Raw genomic sequence first — 15343 nt, 5'->3', positions numbered from 1 at the left:
GGAATAGGAAGAATCCCCAAAAACTGTACCAATGAGACATATCTTCTGCCAAGTGCATCTGGGTGGTTTGCAGAGTATAGATGCAGATGTAGAGTATGTTGATTAGAGAAAGAATGTAGCTTATTAGACCACATGAGCAATGAAAATTTGACAGCTATATACTGCGTTCAGGATTTTTTTTATACTGAGGAGCTGATGACATGATTTATGACGACGCCAATGATGATGATATAAGCTGAAGTGAATGTCTGTAGTATTGAAGAAATATGAGAATTATAATAATGATATTGCTGATGAGAATATTATGAAAAGGACAGATTGATACTCACCATATAGTGCAAATGCTGAGTCACAGAAAGGCACAACAAAAAGACTGTGAAACACAGCAAGCTTTCAGCCAAGAAGACCTTCTTGTGAATTAAACGCAAGTGCAAGCGCGCACACGTACAAGCACCAAGACAGCCAGAGACAGTGGTCACATGTATCTCCGCTATATGGTGAGTAATAACCCATCCTTTTTCATAATACTGTCATTATTCCATCCTGGATTTTCCATTGTTAGATACTGCTGATGATATTATTTACGAGGATGATGATGATGATAATAAGTGTTACGGTTCGCATTTCTGAATTGCAGTAGTTCCTATTTGTTGTGTCACACGGTATGTATTTACAGGAAGGAGTAAGTTAACTTTTTGTTGTTCTGAAAGTGGGCCTGATGGGTATAAGAAATATATTGAGTTACAATTAATAATTTTGTAATGAAAATATGTTGTTTAGACAAGGAAAAGTAATCCTGACTATGTGAACTAATGGGGGGCATGGGTGTTCAGAAAAGCGGTTTATTCGGATAATCAAACTGTATACTTTTATATACCAATTAAAATAAGTATATTTATAATGACATGAATTTATTTTATTATTACAAAGGCAAGTACAGTGGGAATGTATGCAGTACAGTATAGTATACAAAAATATGTAATAAATATGCATCTTGCATATACAGTACATACATACACACACAATTTTCAGAGTAGATATCTGATACTGGTCGCTTTCACCTTGAGCTTCAAACCATTGCATGGCAGTATCTAAACATGTAAACGTTTCAGAAGCACCAAGCATATTTTCCATCATCATTTTCTGGACCACTAGTTGAGGAGATGCTGGTGGCTTAAGCTTTACCAGTGACAACACACACAATTTTGCTCCCCTGCATGACTTGCTGCCCAGGCTCTGCATCGTTGACACTCATCCAGTCTTGAATGTCTTCTTCAATACATTTATGGCAATTGAGTTCTTTCAGCATATCGTACATTTCACAGATTTCAATCTTACATCATTTTCAAATAGACTCTCAGACTTTTCCACCATACCTAAATTTTATTCCACACTTTTTCCAGATTATGTCCCTTTATAGACTATCACTTGCTGCTACAATCACAAACGATATATCTTTGAAATCAATGTTTTCATGATTCCTGAACAACTTCCTTCTCCCTCCTCTCCTCTCCTCTTTCTGACAATAACTTACGTAACAATTGTTTTCTTTAATATTGTTGGAAAGTCTCAATAATACTTTATTACAGCCCGTGGATCAAAGTTACATTAGGTGGAAGAAACATCACTTTTATGAATTCACTCGTTTCAATTAAGATATCACACAACGGATGAGTAAGTGTGTTGTCAAGGAGCAGTAATGTTTTCTCATCCTCTCCATTCTTTAACTGACGAACTTTTATGGAAGGTATAAATATTTCTATATACCATTCCATGAAAATCGTACTAGCCATCCAGGTGCTCTTTTGAGAGATGTAAACAAAAGGCATCATAAATATATAAATGTGTTTGGAACAACATAGTTTCTTCCTTTTACGAATGATGAGCGTACACAATTTGTGGCTATCAGTAGCTTTAGCACAAGCTAAATCAGGAATATGTTTCTTGCTTATTTTAGGATGGTGGCGGTAATTCACAATGTGAAGTTAGAGGTTTTCTTGTAAAAGTGTTCCAACTGAGCCCAGTTTTTGAGAGCATAATCCCCCTCTCTCAATACATATCTTAGCTTTATTTTGAAAGAATTAGCTGCTGAAGAATTACAGAAAGTTCCCTCCTTGTATTTGAACCTCACGAATGGTTTGCCTGTACTTAAAACTTTCTAACCAGCCCATACCTCCAAGACTTTAATTGAACTAAATTGCTTTTTCACATACACTGGGATGAGAAATAGGTTCTCCTTGTGATATTTTAGAGCAAAACCACTTGTAAAAAGCATCATCTTGATCCATGTCCGTGGTGAGTTTCATAGTTTATGGAGTTACTGATCCATTATAGAATGAAGCTTAGATATAAAATCTGTGATGCTCATCTTTTCTTTTCTTAAATCCGTAGTTACTGACTTACCAAACTTGTAATCATTACATAATTTGGTTTCAGATTCCTCTAACCTTTTATTAATCTTGTACTTAACTCTCATAAAAAGGACAACAAGTTTATCTTTAGGCATTTTATACTGCACTTTACACAGAAAAGTTGACAAGTGATTGTAACAGACTCCAGTTGTTTACAATTGTCGGCAACTCGGAACGGGCGTTGAGGGTGGTGGTGGTGGGGGGGGGGGGGGGGGGGGGGGGAGACAGTACACACAAGTGGACAACAGTTTGGTTAAGCAACAGTTTGGTTGACCGACGTACAATTAAAGCTGGGTAGCTCAGATGGTAGAGCACTTGCCCGCAAAAGGCAAAGGTCCCGAGTTCGAGTCTCGGCCGGGCACACAGTTTTAATCTGCCAGGAAGTTTCATCTTCACAGAACATTTTAATATAAACTGTTTTATTATTAGCTGGAAACACACCTACTGACTAACTTTGGAATGACTGAACTTGGCTGTTTGGCTGGGAGTATCGTGTCTTTCTATATAACTCTTATCGCCAAATATCAAGTATGCCATTACACAGGGTGGTACTGTTAATACTTTGACCATAAACACTGAGATTTCCAGCACATTACAATGATCCACAATTGCTAACTCAAGGCACAAATTTTTGGGTAATTCTGACGGAGAGCCTGCTTTTCAAATCACCCAGTAAAACAGGACAGCAAATTTCAGATGAGCGAAAAGCCCGGTCCTAGATCTTCCTAGTAATATGTAAGCCAGAACCATCAGGTAGTTAATGAGTGACAGCAGATAACATGACGATTTAGTTGGCACTCTTATTATCAGAATCAGGCAAGTGTCTTTTTCCTGCATGAATGCTTCCAAAGGTGGAAGGATGTTTGTTGGTGTTCTTCAAATCACAGACATACACTGCAAGCTGTTCCACACATTGCACTACCCTGCTTTTAGAAGCCATAATGCCAAGGAAAAACAAACTCCATGTAAGGGTGAGAATGGTCCCCAAGGTCAAAAGCATACCTGTGTTGAGCCATTGTGCCTTCCAGAATGAGTCACCCAGGGAATGCCAAGAAATCATTCCCCAGACCATAACATTCCTTCCTACAGCTTGGACCCTTACAACGATTGTTGCAGAGCATTTGCTTTCAGACATTTAATGCTGTACACAGCAACAGCCATCTGTTTGATGAAGCATAAAACACGATTCACCTGAACTGGCCAGTTGTCACCACTCTGTGGATATCCAGCTGCAGTACTGGCATGCAAATTACAGCCTTTGGTGCCAACAAACACCAGCACGAACCTGGTGGCTGCTGCAGAGGTTAGGTAGCAGCAATGTTTGCTGAACGGTCGTTGCAGAGACACTGCTGGTAGCCCCCTTGGTTCATCTGGACAGTCAGTTGCTTAACAGTTGCACGTCTATTTACCTGTCCACATCTCCGCAGCTGTCATTCTCCCCAGTCATCTACAGCCTGTGGTGTACTACAGTTGCCCTGGCAACAGTTTTTGACAGTGTCGTTTTGACAATTTAAAAACTTAGCCATTTCAGATATGATTCAGCCACACCCCCAACGCCAATGGATTTTGCTCTTTGGACATCAGATAAATCATCCTGTTGCCACATTACAACAATGACTGCACAGTTTACCGCATCCCTCGGACACGCTTTATGTACCTTCCATTGTTAGTGCTGCCATATACTGCCTAAGTAGTTACTGCATAGGCGGTGATCATATTGATGTGACTGGGCCATGTGTATCATGCACTACACTGCAACATATACGATTAATCATAATGAAGCAATTGAAAACTGGTACCTTATATTAAGAGGATGCTGGGCTGAAGTTGTTATTACCCATGTACAACTGGTGTAATTTGGATATGGAAATGGATAATGTGGACTTGATATTCTTCCTTGTGGAGCACTATAGTGAGTGTGTCCACACACATCACTTTGTTGTTCATAATAAGTTGCTTCTGCTGAAAGATTAAACCATTAAAGATTGAAAATACAAATAAAATCCATCACCTCTTTAATAGCAATAGGAAACAAGGAAAAAGAAAAATACATGTCACTTCCATGTACACAAAAATATATCTTTACAACCCTTAGAATTTATCACTGCTACACTATAAACAGGAAAACAATTTAACGTAATGTCATTATTTTTTGAAAGGAGAGACTAAATGCTCAATATGAGACATAAATGTGACAGGGTGAAAGCTTTCTCAATGAGCCACTGTTTATTTAAGTGCATTTCTATTGTTTCTACTGTAGGAATACATGAGCAATGTAACTGTCTGTGTAATCAACTCCACAGCCAATTCATATTTCAGGCTCAAATTCCTGTGCTCTCAAGTCATAGCAGTTGTCATAAAGGAACAAAACAATTATTGAATCAATGTTTTGCTCACCATGCATTCTTTTTGGTTTCACACAACACAGTACAAATAAATATGTAGTACCTCACAGTCACTAAAACAAAGGAAAGGTGCCTTAATTAAGCAGAGAAGTGTCCTCCACCTTAATAAGAAGACGTGTTAAATGTGGTGTAACAAGTACCAATGATAAAACTACTGACAAACAGAAACCTAGGACAAAAACAATTATACTGAATTTCAGAATGAAATTCAATTGACAGTTGCAAATATATTTTTATTTCACTTATTATAATCACAAGCAAAATAAAAATACATACTGCAGTTGCGAAAAGTAATAGCAATGAATAAAATAATAGCTATATTGGTGATGCAATACACTGATACTCTCTTAAAGTGTCTAATTATTGTGTTGCATGGCTAGGAAACGTATTTGCTATTTTATATGTATAATTTGAAAATTTATAAAATTGATAAAACTGTTGTATACACCACAAAAAAGCTAACATTTTAATTATTTAAACTTAACAGCTGATTTTAGCAAAGTATTACCTTACCTGAACATATAGCAGCAAAATGAGATAAAAATATGCATGCCAGAAAAATTTCCTTGTGCTGTATCTTCTTTGTGCTATTCATAGTGGAGTATTGCTGCTTCAAATCTACTGCATTTGCTGAAACAATCAAATTTGTTTCATAAGCACCTGTCATGTCACAGTTACAGAAAGAAATCACATCACCACTAAAATAAAGAAAAAAGATCATGTAAACTGTTGAATGCTGCAACTGCAACATCTGTGAATGCCCATACCATTAAACGGCCACATTTGGTTTCCATATTGCAATACAAGACATCAACTGCAGCACATTTCTTATTTAATATATAGTGTTTTTTCTGCAGCACAAAGCCATTAAAAACATACAACTCAAAATAAATTTGTCCGCAGCTCATAGTCTGGTGATCAGTATTGTTGTCTCTAGATCCTAGTGTTTCAGTTTAAATTCCTAACTAAGTCAGACATTCTCTTCACTTGGGTTTCATAAACATGCAAGACACCACAGTGACATCAAATAGAAAGACTTGCACCTCATGGTCAAACAACCAGAGACAGGATCTCCCAGCCAAAAATGTCATACAATTACTTGATTTCATATAATACATTCTATGGATGATTTTGTATGGTGTGTGTATGTCTTTAACTAGGCCTAATTTGTTTTGCACAGAGCTCTTCAAATACTGTGCATTTTTCATCCAGCTTACAAATTTTTCAAAATGCACTTGTTGAGAAAATTTCACAGCAAAACTCAATTCTTTAACAAATGATGATTTTCTCAGAGCCTATTTTGCTTAAAAACTATTTTTCTCCAGTTAATTTGTACCACCAAATTGATCAAAATATAATGGAATGGTACATGCCTTTGAGATAAGAAGTATTTTCTAGAATCATTGGCGTAACCTGTGAAACAGAAAAGATGGAGAAGGAGATATAATCATAAGCTGCACACTGCGTATAAAAATCCACCTATCAAGAGAATAGTGAAATGAACCACATTGACATGGGCAGGGCACATGGCACATGTAAGTGATATAGAAGTAGTCAGGAATTCTTTCTTCTTCTTCTTCTTCTTTTTCCTGGTGTTTATACCGTATCTACAAGAGATCGGCTTGTTAATATGGATTTGGCATGTTAGCAGTATAGAACGGCCTTACTTCCTGTCTCTGCTTCCCCTGCCTTCCCCTCCCCCCGGATGGAAATTGTGTATACCATCTGCTTTTTGCTACGTGTTATTTACGTGACAGTTGGAGAATGTTTGTGAAATGATTTTTGTAAATCATGTAACTGAGAAGAGATGAGGGTATCAGGCCATTTTCACCTAATAAGTTGTGAGAAACTGCCTAAAACCAACATCCACATTAGCTGGCACATTGTTCATGCACCATGCAGATTCAATCCAGAGCCAGTGTACCTCTCCAAATCCCGAATGTGCTGTTCCAACACACATAGCTATCTGGGAGAGTCATGAAGGCAAAAGAACATTAGGTGGAAATCGTGGGAGTCCAAGAGAATGTGATCAACTGGGAACCAGATGGAGAGATGGAATCATGAAATACCTGCAGAAAATGTGCTATAAGGGTGGAAAGCTTGAGCAGTTGATTGTGATAACTGCCAGAGAATTGCTGAAGAAGCCAAGGTTCAAAATGCACTACAGAAAAACATAAGAAAAACACTAAGATCTCACTATGTCCTTAACCCTTCTCTCTCTCTCTCTCTCTCTCTCTCTCTCTCTCTCTCTCTCACACACACACACACACACACACACACACACACACACACACACACACACACACACTCAAATAATCAAGCTCATCTCATGCACATATGATCGCTAGCAGCGGTAGATCCAACCGGAACCATTCCAATATGGTGAGTAGCAATCTATCCTTTTCCTAATATTGTTGATAAAGTGAAGTTGTAGAGAGGAGAGTGGCATGCACGTTTTACGTTAATTTACTATAACCACTTAAAGATTTGGTTTTCATAATTGTTGTACAATATCATACCAGAAAAGTGAGTGAAAATAAAATAAATAAATAAAGTTACAGACGAGGACATCCTTGCTATGCTCATGGACACTGATTTCTACAATTCTGAAGTTGAGAAATATCTCACAGTGACAAACCAATAGTTGAAAGAGTGTTTCAATTTTTGTACTACTTCCACTTGTTCATATACACCACACTAGGAAAGTTAATTTCTCAATTAGAGAAATCAAACAAGAAACAAAAAGGATTTTTACATGGTCCTATTAAAAGCTTACTTGAAGGAAAAATCAGATTTCTGAAACACAGTGAGCTCTCATTCGAAGAAAGGCATGCCAATCAGAGTGTTTCAAAAAGTATTACGTAAATAAAGGAAAAAAAATAAGCCAACAAGATTTGTGAGACTAGAGGTCCAAAACTTAAGCCTGCACTCCAAACTTGAAAGGTAATGAAGTATCTACAGTTTACTAGTGAGAAAGACTTGTTGAACAGTTCTTATTTTCAAGATATGAAATATTTAGTACTGCCAATAGACACATATAAAAGAAAAAGTAGATGACACTATCACAGCTTTCGGAAATGTTAATTCCTTTCTGAGGGAGGAGAAAGGGGTAGGTTGGAAAGGTTACAAAAGGAGGGTAGGTGACTCAGACCCCAAGATGACAAGGACCCAACTGCAGTGTTGATGACGTAGGAGCTCACCTTCCTTTTTAACCTTCCCCAATCAATTCAACTTTCCTTTCCAAGAAAGGAATTAATAGTTACAAAGTTAGAGTGTTTCAAGAAGGCAATGAGAGTATTTTTGCAGAAAAGAGCAGGTGAACAGTTGTTAACATCCCACTAATGCACTTGGGAGAAGTATGTTCTGAGTGAGTCGATTAAGGACAGAAAATATCCACCGTGGTTTAAGAACAAAATTTGAAAGATACTTAGGAATCAGAGAATGTTGCACTATAGGTTCAAAAAAGAATACACGTGTGATGACGGACAATAGCTATTAGAAATTTGTGAATTTGTAAAAAGATCAATGCACAAAGCACACAACTTCCATTTTCATACCTAAGCAAAAGAGCTTGTCAAGAAAATTCTGGTCCTATGTAAAATCCCTTAGCAGGTCAAAGGCTTCTATCTAGTCACTTATTGACCAGTCTGGTGTGGCAATATAAAACAGAATAAGGAAAAGCAAAGTTTTAAATTTTGTGTTTAAGAGATCATCCGCGCAGGAGGATTGTACGAACATACTGTTGTTTGACAGTCATACAGATCCCCTTACAGAGAACAGTAATAGGAATCCTTGGCATAGAAGGGCAAATGAAATGTTGAAAACAAGTAAGTCACCAGGTCAACACGGAATCTCAATTCAGTTTCACAGAGAGTACTCTATGGCCTTGACACCCTTACTTAACTTACATTTATCGAGAATCTCTCACCCACAGCAAAGTCCCAAGTGATTGGAAAAAAGTGCAGGTGACTTCTGTAAGAATAAAATACCTGCAAAATTAAAGACCAATATCCTTAGCATTTGGCTGTTGCAGAATTCTTGAACATTTTCTCAGTTTGAATACTATAAATTTCCTTGAGATGGAAAAGATTCCATCTACAAATCAGCACTGATTTAGAAAGCATCATACATGTGAACCTCAACTTGCCCTTTTCTCACATATTCTCTGAACCATGTATGAACGGCAACAGGCAGATTCCATATGCCCACGTTTTCGGAAAGCGTTTGACAGAGTCCCCCACTGCAGACTGTAAACTGAGGTATGAGTACATCGAATAGGTTCCCAGATATGTGAGTGGCTCGAAGACTTCTTAAGTAGTAGAACCCAGTACATTGTCTTCAAGAAGTGTTAATCTGAGAGAACAGTATCATTAAGAGTGCCCCAGCGAAGTGTGAATGACCATTCTTATTCTCTGTACAAACGAAAGATCTGACAGACAGAGTGAGCAGCAATCTGGGGCAGTCTGATGATGACATCGTGGAATACAGGAAGATGTCATCGTTGGGAGACTGTAGCATGATATAAGATGACTTAGGCAAAATTTCTAGTTGGTGTAGTGAAAGCCATGAAACCAAGTCTACAAAGAAGCTTTGCTAGCTTTGTAAAACATATAGTCTCAAAATTCAGAATACCATGAGCAAGTTACAAAATTAACAATTTACAACTTCTAACTGCAAACATTCTTCACAAGTGTGAAGACTTCTAGTTATTAGACCTACAGCTTGAATAAAATAACATTGTAATTCACCAACTGCAAGGGCAAGGGGCAGCATTGCCCGTCAGAATGCAGCTTCACCTCACAAGGCTCTGCATGTACAGTGCCTAACAGGCAACACAGTGAGTGTACGGCACTTGAGGAAAAACTGCAATTGGCTTTCAGCTGGCTGCTACCACTCAACTCAAAACATCACTCACAAAGTTCCTGTAATCAATATATGATAAATTTAATTCCTACCAACATAATGAGCAGGTCATACTCTAAGTAAATGGTGTAACAGATTATCTTCAAATTTGACAAAATAAAAATATTAAGGGTGTTTTATATATGAAGCACTGGTAGAAGCCGACCTTGGGGAAGATCAGTTTGCATTCTGTAGAAATGTTGGAACACGTGAGGCAATACTGACTTTACAACTTATCTTAGAAGAAAGATTAAGGGAAGGCAAACCTATGTTTCTAGCATTTGTAGACTTAGAGAAAGCTTTTGACAATGTTGATTGGAACACTGTCTTTCAAATTCTGAAGTTGGCAGGGGTAAAATACAAGGAGCGAAAGGCTATTTACAATTTGTACAGAAAGCAGATGGCAGTTATAAGAGTCGAGGGGCATGAAAGGGAAGCAGTGGTTGGGAAGGGAGTGAGACAGGGTTGTAGCCTATCCCCAATGTTATTAAATTTGTATATTGAGCAAGCAGTAAAGGAAACAAAAGAAAAATTCAGAGTAGGTATTAAAATCCATAGAGAAGAAATAAAAACTTTGAGGTTGGCCGATGACATTGTAATTCTGTCAGAGACAGCAAAGGACTTGGAAGAGCAGTTGAACGGAATGGACAGTGTTTTGAAAGGAGGATATAAGATGAACATCAACAAAAGCAAAACGAGGGTAATGGAATGTAGTCGAATTAAGTCGGGTGATGCAGAGGGAATTAGATTAGGAAACGAATTGCTTAAAGTAGTAAAGGAGTTTTGCTATTTGGAGAGCAAAATAACAGATGATGATCGAAATAGAGAGGATATAAAATGTAGACTGGCAATGGCAAGGACAGCGTTTCTGAAGAAAAGTGTCAGGAAGTTGTTTCTGAAAGTATTTGTATGGAGTGTAGCCTTGTATGGAAGTGAAACATGGACGATAAATAGGTTGGACAGGAAGAGAATAGAAGCTTACGAAATGTGGTGCTACAGAAGAATGCTGAAGATTAGATGGGTAGATCACACAACTAATGAGGAGGTATTGAATAGAATTGGGGAGAAGAGGAGTTTGTGGCACAACTTGACAAGAAGAAGGGACCGGTTGGTAGGACATGTTCTGAGGCATCAAGGTATCACAAAATTAGCATTGGAGGGCAACATGGAGGGTAAAAATTGTAGAGGGAGACCAAGAGATCAATTCACTAAGCAGATTCAGAAGGATGTAGGTTGCAGTAAATACTGGGAGATGAAGAAGCCTTCACAGGATAGGGTAGCATGGAGAGCTGCATCAAAACAGTCTCAGGACTGAAGAACACAACAACAACAACATATATGAAGCAATTAACACATTCACTCAAAAGATGTCCACAATACCTGTAAGAATATATACATATATATATATATATAAAAAATCAGGGTATATGATTACATTAAGCTAATCAACAGAAACATTCATCAGGAAGTTACTAACATATCAAATTGCATTAATTTTAACTCTGAGGGCATGTTCCAATACCTGCCGTGACACATTAAATGCCAGAAGAAAATCTATAATCAAATAAATTTTACAATAACAAACAACTTCAGGAGATAAGGAAGTGGATAAAGGGTAATAGAAATGTTAGCATAAGATGAAGGTTGCTATAAGAGTCCAGACTGCACAGTTACAAGTCAACAACGTAGGAAAGGATAGACTGCCACTTACCATAAAGAAAGACATGTTAAGTTGCAGACAGGCACAATTAAAAAACACTTACACAAAGCTTTCGGCCACAGTCTTCATCAGCAAAGGAGAAACAGAGAAAAACACACACACACACACACACACACACACACACACACACACACACACACACCACCGTTCATACACACAAGCAAGCACATCTCGCGCATGGTGTGTGATTCTCTGTTTCTCTATTGCTGATGAAAGCTGTGGCCGAAAGCTTTATGTAAGTGTCTTAATAGTGCCTGTCTGGAACATTGCATGTCGTCTTTATGGTGAAAAGAGCCCATCTTTTCCTACATTGTTTATATTCCTATGTGGATTTTCCATTGTTTGTTATCGGTCAAGGTTGGCATGGAAATGAGTCTACATTTACCATGCCAATGACCCTGGAGTGATCTCCACTCTTACTGAAGGATAAATGGAGACACAGATATATGCACAGGTGAATCTACAGCATGCGGTCACACTCAGAAACTAAGTTTATATGTGTAATGTTATTAAAAAACCATGGAGCCTCCCAAGGTGGGTCAGTTTGTGTGCCTCAATGACACAGCTAATGGTACTGCAAGTGCAATCACAATGGACAGGTATCTGTAGAGAAGCCACACTAACATAAGATTCCTGAAGAGGGGTGGCAACCTTTTCAGTAGCTGGCTGGGCATCAGTTTGGATGACTGATGGATCTGGCCTTGTAACATTAGCCAACTTGATATTGCTGTGCTAGTACTAGGAATGGCTAAAAGTAAGATGAAAATATAGCTCTTATTTTTTTCTTGGGGGTTTGCAGCTTTACTGTATGACTTAATAACTAGCCTCTGGCATCCTCTTTGTAAAAATAGTCCAGAGGTAAAATGATACCCCACTCGGATCTCAGGGTATGGATATCATAATCAAGAAAAACAAAACTACAATTGCAGGGGTCGGAGTGTGGAATGTTGGAGCCCTTATTCAGGTTGACTAGCTACAGAATTTAAAAAAGGAAATGTGTAGGTTGACATTAGATATAGCAGAACCTAGTGCAGTGGCAGACAGAACATACCTTCTAGCCAAGTATGTAGAAAGTTACAAACACAAAATCAAATAGGGGTAACACAAAATGCTGTTTAATAATGTGTAAGAAAACAAGATTGTGGGTAAGTTTCTATCAATTGTACGGTGGATGCATTATCACAACCAAGATAGAAATCAAGTGAACACACACTACAAATCTACACGTTCTTATGCCAATCAGCTCTTCAGATGATGAAATTGAAAGAAAGTGAGATGAGATAAAAGAAATTATTCAAACAGTCAAGGGAGGTGAAAATTTAATTGTGATAATAGACTGGAATTCAACAGCAGAAAAAGAAAGAAATGGAAAAGTAGTAGCAGAACATGAACTGAGGGAAAGGAATGGAAGAGGTTGTAGTGAAGAGGAGAAGAATTTTGTACAGGACTTTCTTATATCCATAAGAATTGTGAAAAGTGTGAAGAACACAAGACTATCAGCCTAATACCACAGGCATTGTAAGCTCTTGTTTGAGTTTCGAATAGAGGGCTGCACAGGACGCTAGAAGAAGCACTTTGGCGAGGAGGAACATGGTTTCAGAAGGGGAAAAGGGACACGAGATCCTATTGGACTTCTAAGGACTATTCAGAACACATATATTTTAAAAAAGGGCCAAGAAGTATTTGTGGCCATCATAGACTTTGAAAATGCCTTTGAGAGGATGCTGTGGGATAAGCTGACAGATGTTTTGAAGAGGAAGGGAGTAAAGCTGATGGAGAGAAGACCGATTGCAAACCTGTTCTTGACGAGGAAGGCAAGGTTATGAACAGTAAATGGGACCTCAGAAGACAGAACGATCAAGAGAGAGATCAAACAGGGTTGTTATCTCTCACTGATCCTATTCAACATTCATTTAGAGGAAACGGTGAAAAATAGTTTGGATGGGAAAAAGAAGCATCAGGATAGATGGGTGGAAAATAGAATGCATAAGATTCGCAGATGACAAAGTGATTGCTGCAGAAAAAGAAGATTTGAAAGATGAGTGACCTGAATGAAGGCTGTGTAGTATACAGTATGAAAAAATGGAACGCGTGGTTATATGCTTAAAGAAAAACAGGCAAAGTATGATTTAGGGCCAGCAACCACAGAACGCATGAGAAGATTCAAGTATTTGGGAAGCTGTATTAGGGAAGATACACATTCTGAAAAAGACATAAAAGTGAGAATGGCACTGGCAAAAGCGGCAGAGACTCTTAGCTATTGTTTTAACATAAAACTAAGGAAGTGACTAGTGAAATTTCTGATATAGGGCTTGAAACAGCAAAGACTCTTAGCTAGTTGTTTTAACACATAACTAAGGAACTGACTAGTGAAATTCCTGATATGGGGCTTGCTCATGCACAGAACAGAATCACGGACATTGAGAAAGCAGGAAAACAGGAGAATCGAAGTTTGTGAAATGCAGATATGGTGCAGAATGATTCAGATATGCTGGACTTTCAAAGTCAGGAATGAGGAAGTACTGAGAAGAGTTGGAGAAGACTGGAAGATGCTTCTAACACTGAAGAACAGGAAGCTAAACTGGTTAGGATATAAATTTAGACAAAACTGCCTTCTAGTAGAGGCAACTGAAGGTTTTATTTTAGGGAAGTGAGGGAAGGGTAGAAGAAGATACCAAATGCTGGATAAAATCTGTAAACCACAAGAAGGGTACCAAAGAATGAAGATGAAATCAGAGGAGAGAAAATTGTCTAAACCTGCCGAAAGACAGGTAACCAAATGAAGGTGATAATAATGTAATCATCGCTCTTACTTGGTTTAAAATCTTGAAAGAAGTTTGCATATTTGGAAAAGACCTGGAGACTCCGCAAGATTTCAGAACCAGAGTTTAAACTGCAAAACTTTTCCAGTTGTAGAAGTGGTCACTGGCCATAATTTTTTTGTTATTAACTGCAGATTCAAACTGAAGAAATCGCAGAAAGGTAGGAAATTAATGAGATGGTACATGGACACATTGAAAGAACCAGAGGTTGTTGACAGTTTCAAGGAGAGCATTTGGCAACAACTGACTGTTCAGGAGTAAAAACACAACAGAAGAAGCAGCCTTCAGAGACAAAATAGGAAAGGCAGCTAGGGATGAAATAGGCAAAAAGACAAGGACGAGGGGTAACCCTTGGATAATGCAAGAGATCCTGAATAGAACTGATGAAATAAGAAAACATAAAAATTCAGCAAATGAAGCAGACAAAAGGGAACACAGGGTGATTTCATCTCAAATCACGCAGGTCATGTCAATTCTGGAAAAAAAATATATCAGACTTCTATATCATAAGTGTTACGAAATAAACTATTTTTGTTTTATCTTAATTTATGTAAATAGTCTGACTCTTTGAAAAATGTATGTTTTGTAAATAACTCTTAAAACAAAATACATGTAATTATGAACAATATCTTCTCTGCTCCGACTATCTGTATTACACACATATTTATTACTAAAAATGTAAAAAAATGCATTTTTACAAATTATTTACTCGAAAACACCCATCCAAAAACTTTTGAGAATTACACAAAATACTGTTTGATTAATATGTTAGTAGCCACTGCAAAAGCCGTGGGCAAAATTTTTCTGTGTAAAGTGTTAAAAATTTTTCAACATACTGTGTATTTTGCATCACTGAATTTCTTGTGTAAAATATGCATGTTGGCAACACTGTTTCCAGCACTCTTCTATTTACAACAATAGAGTGAGAACTTGCACATAAACCATTCTGCATCACGTTATGTGTTTGGTTTGAACTTTTTGCTAGATACAATGTCAGTGAGGAAATAAAGTAGTGAAAGAGTGACTATGAAAAAAAGACACAAGAGGGTGATGTCTCAGAAAAGTGAAAAAACACTTCACATT

The 15343-nt window shown here is 37.7% G+C and overlaps 1 protein-coding gene across 3 annotated transcripts in view; it reads right to left on the bottom strand.

Moving 5' to 3' along the window:
* LOC124615507 (low-density lipoprotein receptor-related protein 3-like) overlaps positions 1-15343 on the bottom strand; it is a 113611-nt gene that overhangs the window by 84597 nt on the left and 13671 nt on the right. For 2 of the 3 annotated variants that reach the window (XM_047143463.1, XM_047143461.1), the window contains exons 3-4: positions 5330-5446; positions 4211-4373 (exon numbers count right to left, since the gene is read on the bottom strand). In XM_047143463.1, coding sequence (XP_046999419.1) covers positions 4211-4373; positions 5330-5411 — 245 coding nt within the window. In that variant the 5' untranslated portion in view covers positions 5412-5446. The remainder of the gene's footprint in view (positions 1-4210; positions 4374-5329; positions 5447-15343) is intronic. The other variant, XM_047143462.1, reaches the window with a different exon arrangement.

This window comes from Schistocerca americana, chromosome 5 (assembly GCF_021461395.2).
Source record: "Schistocerca americana isolate TAMUIC-IGC-003095 chromosome 5, iqSchAmer2.1, whole genome shotgun sequence".
NCBI lineage: Eukaryota > Metazoa > Arthropoda > Insecta > Orthoptera > Acrididae > Schistocerca > Schistocerca americana.
Note: the sequence above shows the minus strand (reverse complement) of the source record. Positions and strands in the feature narration are given on the sequence as shown.